Genomic DNA, 6,612 nt, shown 5'->3' with positions numbered 1-6,612 from the left:
ACATCCCATGTTCCTCTTTTTGGGTCTGGCTTACCTCACTCAGGATAGTGTTTTCTATTTTCATCCACTTGCCTGCAAACTTCAAGAAGTCCTTGTTTTTTACTGCTGAGTAGTACTCTAATATGTATATATTCCATACTTTCTTCATCCATTCTTCAATTGAAGGGCATCTAGGTTGTTTCCAGGTTCTGGCTATTACAAACAATGCTGCTATAAACATAGTAGAGCATATACTTTTGTTGTATGATAAGGCCTCTCTTGGGTATTTGAATCTTAAAGCTATTATTATTTATATACTATAAATTGTTATTTTTGTAGAATGCTTTGTAGCATGAATTCTAATTGGCCTTAATGATAAAAACCTAGAGTCAGATATAAGGGTGAATGGCGATCCTGAATGGGCGATCCTGGCTCTAAAATCCTCAGACTGCTGCTGTCTCCATGAAACCTCAGACTGCATCTCAGACTGAATCTTCAGACTGCATCTAAGCTCCTGTGTCCTCCTGCCTTATATTCTTCTCTCTGCCCAGCCATATCACTCCTGTCTCTACCTCCCTAGTGCTGGGATTAAAGGCATGTGATTCCAAGTGCTGGGGTCAAAGGTGTGAGCTCTGTTTCTCTTTTAGAATGATTCAATCCCCTGTAGCCCAGGGTGGCTTTGAACTCACAGATGTCCCTCTGCCTCTGTCTCCCGAGTTCTGGGATTAAAGGTGTGTGCCACCACTGCCTGGCCTCTATGGCTAACAAGTGCCTTAGCTCTGCACTCTGATCTTCAGGTGAGTTTTATTTGTTAGACCACACACACACACACACACACACACACACACACACATCACCACAATGCTTACTCATTCAGCTTCTTATTTTTCATTCTTTCTTACATTTCTGTTTTATCATTTAGGGATAATTTTTCTTCTACTTAACATCTACCTACATTTTAAAATTTAAATTTAATTTTAAAAGTTTTGGTGACATAGTCTTACCAATTTATTTTATTTTTATATTGAGTGTTATTTTTGCTGAGTGTAATTTTGTATTGTCAAGTGTTTGACATATTTAAAGTGTATTGGTTCTTTAAAGGTGTTACTTCATTTTCCTTTTAAAACCCTAATTACTATGTTTTTGTCTGTTTTTTTTTTTTCTAGAATGTAGATGTCTCTGGTCTCCACTATCTTGGTTGTTCTCTGATGCTTCCATCTGATTGAAAAGAAATTTATTCAGTTTTTTTCATTTGTTTTTATGAGGAAGTTATAAATTAGTTTAAGAGTTTTGGAAACATAAATCCTACATGTGTAGGTATATACTATATACACATATGTATGTATGCTTATTTGTGTATATATGTTCATTCAGTGTATATATATATTTAATTTTTAGTTTTATGTGTATAAGTATTTTTCCTGTATGTGTATTTATATACCACTTGCATGCATGGTGCCTAAGGAGATATCAGTTTGCTTAGAACTGGAATTGCAGATGGTGGTGAGCCACCATGTGGATGCTGGGAATTGAACCCTGGGACAAGTGTTCTTAATCAGCGAGCCACTTTTCTGAATATATATCTATATATAGACATACACACACATATATACATAAATAATTATACATTATATTTACATACAATATAATAATATATAATTCACAACTAATTAAAAATCCATGCATCTCTAATTTGCTGAGAATTTCATTGTGCACATAACATATTTTTATCTTAGTCACTCTCACATTACGTTACCACAATCCTTTCAGATCCACCCTGATTCCTCTTCCAACTTCATGTCCTGCTTTTAATTTTATTTTTTTGTGACCCTCTGAGTGCAATACCACCCACAAACTCATGGGTGTGGGACCATCTCAGAGATTCTTAGACCACACCCTAGAGTAAACAATATCTCAATATCTCAATATCTCCTTCTCTCAGCAGCTCTCCAGCTAGTGATGTGAGCTAGTGACACTTCCCTATTGCCAGTTGATAATGATTGGCTCTCTCTCTCCTCTCTCTCTCTCTCTCTCTCTCTCTCTCTCTCTCTCTCTCTCTCCATATATATAATTTTAAAATAAATCCTTGTGGCTGATATACAGAAACCCTGTGGTTTATTTTTGTAGGATTTCCCAGCAGCAGCCTTCAGAGAGCAGAGACGATCTAAGTGACTTATTGAATACCATATCTGTCTCACCTTCACCAGATGTGCATGAACACGTGCGTGGTGTCTAATATGCAGTATTTGCTCTTTCTGTATGTTCTATTTGATGAAGGAAGTGCTCTAAAAGAAACAGTTTTCTGTTTTTAACTCTGCTAGAAGTTGAGCTACCTTGAAAGGTCTTTTCTGATTCATCAGGGTAGTTATATAATCTTTTAAAATGCATTTTTCAGGTGTGATGGATTATACTGACATATTTTCTAAAATCGAATCATATTACCACTGCTGTCTGAAATTCAACCAAACCATAGCATAAGTCACAATTTCAATACGACCCACCCTATTGTTAGTGAGACTATAAATTAATGCAGTCATTTTCAGAAGCACATGTCTCTGTCTTGTTGTCCGCTCTGTTTTAAACTGTATCTACTTGAACCCTAGGTCCAGGTAATTCATCATGTGTAGATAACAAAAGATCTCTCACTTAATCCCATAAAAAACTCATGATAAAATTTTATTTCAATTGACTATGTAATTCTGTATCTGAATAACATGGACATTAATATGAATTACTAATTAAATAGTTAATCTAGCATTCAGCTCACTCCCTCCGCAGCAGGCTCTCTACCAAGGCGAGAGGGTCTAGCAGAGGAAGTAACAGCACGGTACATCTTCCCCACAGTTCTTTGTGTGTATCAAACACACTCACAAAGCAAAACATCCAAAGACAACCTTTAAAAAGATGCCGCCGCTTTTCTGACTCAAGAAGACAACCTTCTAGTCCAGCAGGGCGACTCCCTCCTTTTAGAAAGTTTTTCAGAATGATCCAAGACCACACTGAGCTTTCTCACATCCCAAGGACCCACGGCGTACTCACATATACCCCATCAGGATGATACTACTCGAGAAAACCCGAACTAAGCCGTATGACCAACTGCAGAGAAATAATACTGATATATTTATCGTGGGACTTTTCCCGTCCGGTAGATGTGATAAACATCTGCTCATGCCAGATACTGCATGGAGAGCAGTCAAAGACACAGCCCCTCCCAACTCCAAGTGAACCCGTATCCGAAGTGGGTTACTTACAGGAAAGAACATGGGTGGCTCAAAGACAGCCCCCTCACCGGGAAGCCCACCGCAGCAAGCGTGATGACTCGCTTACAGTGTGTCCCAGGAACTCTCTGGCCCAACCTGCAGGCAGTTCCCCTGGGTCATCAGTTGTTTATTGCCTTTTATAACTTCTGGGAGGAGCCTTGCAGTCTTGCAGCTTTTCTGAGGTTCTAGAACATTTTAAGATTCTGGTCCCGAGTCCTAGGAACTCCCTTCTAGGAAGGAAGGTTTTAATGTGAAGGAAATAGATGCACGACACTTTGTAGCAGAACAACTCAAATATTGTAGAAAAAATAAAGGGAAACTAAAGCACGTGCAGGAAGTTCATTGGAGGTACAGTATGAACGAAGCTCTGTCAAACTCACCTTCCTCTCTTGCATCCATCGGTAATAGCTGTTTCTTTTTCCACTTAGTGATTCTGTTGTCCTGGCAGAGATGTGTGGTACTCCCTTCTTCTTTGTCCTGTTTGAACTTGCAAAATTAATGTAGTTAGCAATGAGAGCTTTGTATTTGTGCAATGTGGCAAAAGCTTATTGAACAAAGGGGAAAGAAGAGCAAGGGGGGGGAGAAAAGGGGGAGGGAGAGGGAGGAGAGAGGGGGAGAGAGAAGGTGAGAGAGAGGGAAAGAGGGAGGAGGAGAGAGAAGAAGAGAGAGTGGGAGAGCACAGACAAGGGAGCAGAGCAAGACCAGAGCACATAAGAGCCGAGGGAAAGAAAGACAGGAAGGAGATGACTCACCATTTCCCTTTTTCTGTATTGAGTTTGGTTTTGCTTTTTAAGGTTTTCCTTTCTCAAGTCATTACAACGCTCAAAATGGGGGAGGGGAGGCTCGAGATCCACCTTGACTTGGTGACAGACGCTAGCAATGTTTGTGGACAGAAGCAAGGAACCTAATAGTTACACCAAAAGGGACCCTTGAATGCCTTAAGTTCAGTATGAATGACAGTAGGAAGGGCTACCAAACTGGGGGGGCGGGGTGTACTAAATATACATAAAAACTCAGCCCCGCCTCCGAGGGTCTTCTGGCTCTGCAGTCCTGCCTCTCCCTTGGGGTTGGGGTGGTGTCTGTAATGCTTGTAATGAAGTTAACTTTTGCTTGCTCTGAACTCTTTTAATTCTTCAGTCTGTGGATAAAACGAAGTCACATGCTAACAGGCAGCACTTGTCACCCAGCAGCAAGCTGTCACCTCAGCAGTGAAGCCTATAGAGTTCTTGGTCTCCATCCTGACAACCTGGTGAGGGTCTAACCTACTCCCTGTCCCCCACGGGGACACGGAGAAGGTCTTGCTTGCAGGAGAATTTCAACAAAAATTCCTGTCCTATATATCATTCAAAGGACTGCTGGAAGAATCTGATCCAGGAAATGGAAAAGGGCGTGGGGAGGACTTTAGGGAAGGGGTAGAGGGGAAAATTCCCTGGCCAGTGCAGCCTTGAGCACCATAGGCAATAGTAGACAGAGACACAAGATTCCGGGTTCGCTTGAAGAATGAATAGCTTTTTATTTTTTCCATTGCTGCTTATATATCGCTAGGAGAGCACTAGCATCAAAACTTGAGTGAGCGGTGCCTTTAACCCCCTTTCCTGAGTTCTTCCTTCTGCACTTTGCTGCCTTTGTGGCTTGGTTTTGCCCCAAGGGCATTCCCCTGAACTTTAGAGCTGCCCAGTGTTTCTGTTTGCTTTTTTTTTTTCTTCAGTCACCATGCCATAGCTAGGTCAGAATTTGTGCTTGAGTAATGAACTGCTTGTGTAGTAAACATTTGGATTCCAACAAGTAAGTACAAAAGAAGGAGGGGGAAGTGAAGTAACAATAAAGAGATCTGAGCAAGTCATAAGAAATCACACTATTAACTATCTATCTTTAAAAAACCCTATAATAGGAAAACAAACATGATGATATAACCTCTGAAAAATGCCTATTTATAAGTGTCATAATTTGTTTTATTTTGTAGACAATAGACCAATTGTTTAAATTTTATATTGCCACACTATGTAACATCTATACAATATGCAAGATACATAAATAATAAAAACATGTTTGAGTTAAAAAAAAGAAATAAATGCATGTCTTTTAAAAACACAAAAAACCTATAATACATGTAATTTTGTATATAAATATACATATATAGTTGAAATTAATTTTTCTCATTTCGTCTGACAACGCTTCCTCCAAGAGCCAAAGACCACCTAACAAAAACCCCAACACCAGACATGAGGAGCTCTCTTTTGAGTTGTTGGCCAGGACTGTCGAAGAGACTCCCAAAACATACACTTTACTGCTGTTGCCCTTGGTTACTCCCCAGAGGAAGAAGATAAATCCCCACTGCTGAAGACACAATGCATTTCAGAAACAGGCCCAGAGGCCCCTGAGCTGGGACTGACCTCCTAGAGGAATAGCTCCAAAGGATGCAAACAACCAATGGTCCTGCCCCATTGATGTCCGTGAACCACCACAACAACCAGGCTGGCACTGTAACCCTAAGGGTACAGTAGTGGGTCACATACCTTGACTGTAACCAACAACTCTAACTAATTGGAAGAGCCTACTCAACAAGAAGGAAGCCATGCCTGGTACTGGAAACCTAGCCAATTACTCAGTGCTGATGAAGAGACCCTACACCACTACTTTACTAACCAGCATCATCCCTAACAACAATCTGTAAATGCTTGTCCTTACTCACACAGGTTAAGGGTAGTCTTCACTCCTCATCAAAGAAACTTCTCTGTGCATCAGATGGAGACCATTACAGAAAACCACAACCAATCAAAACGCAGAGTTGTGGAGCCCAGTCCCAGGGGATACATCTACAACACAGTTCCCCCTAACGAAGGCTCAGTGAACATTCTAGAGGAGTGGAAATATTTAGAAAGATTGTAAGAGTCAGAGGATCAGGGAGTCCACTTTGAGATCGTGTCTCCTAGTAATGTCAAAAGTTACACTCATAAAATCTTATCAACATAGCTGTCCAAATATGAACTGAGCAAGGAAGGACACCGATGGACACAGCACAGTAGATGACGTGTTGAGTCAACGAGGCCTCAACCCTACAGAAAGAAACCTAAGCCACTAAAAAACGCTGGGAGTGGAAAAAATGGTCGTCCTCAGGTAAGATCAGCCAATTGGTTATCCAATACCAAATGGTCAGTCCTGAAAATATGCACATGCAGCGTTGTATAGACTATTTTGAAATACAATATATAATATTGTACAGTCTAAGCAGGCTATGTTTAGGAATATAATAGCACTCAATGGAAAGTAAAGCCTTGGATTTGAAAAAGGGATACATGGGCAGGACTGGAGGGGGGAAAGGAAGGGAGAAACATGCAATTATAATCTTAAAAATTAAAAAGAACTTCTCAAA

The 6,612-nt window shown here is 40.4% G+C and overlaps 1 protein-coding gene across 7 annotated transcripts in view; it reads right to left on the bottom strand.

The window, feature by feature from the left end:
* Nxpe1 (neurexophilin and PC-esterase domain family member 1) overlaps positions 1–4,170 on the bottom strand; it is a 40,426-nt gene extending 36,256 nt beyond the window's left edge. The window contains exons 1-2 of one of the 7 annotated variants that reach the window (XM_050156339.1): positions 3,992–4,170; positions 3,620–3,725 (exon numbers count right to left, since the gene is read on the bottom strand). In XM_050156339.1, coding sequence (XP_050012296.1) covers positions 3,620–3,634 — 15 coding nt within the window. In that variant the 5' untranslated portion in view covers positions 3,635–3,725; positions 3,992–4,170. The other 6 variants (XM_050156340.1, XM_050156342.1, XM_050156348.1 and 3 more) reach the window with 6 other exon arrangements.
* Between the last annotated feature and the right edge of the window lie 2,442 nt (positions 4,171–6,612).

This window comes from Alexandromys fortis, unplaced genomic scaffold, assembly GCF_014885135.2.
Source record: "Alexandromys fortis isolate MF-2015 unplaced genomic scaffold, M_Fortis_MF-2015_v1.1 scaffold_89, whole genome shotgun sequence".
Lineage (NCBI taxonomy): Eukaryota > Metazoa > Chordata > Mammalia > Rodentia > Cricetidae > Alexandromys > Alexandromys fortis.
Note: the sequence above shows the minus strand (reverse complement) of the source record. Positions and strands in the feature narration are given on the sequence as shown.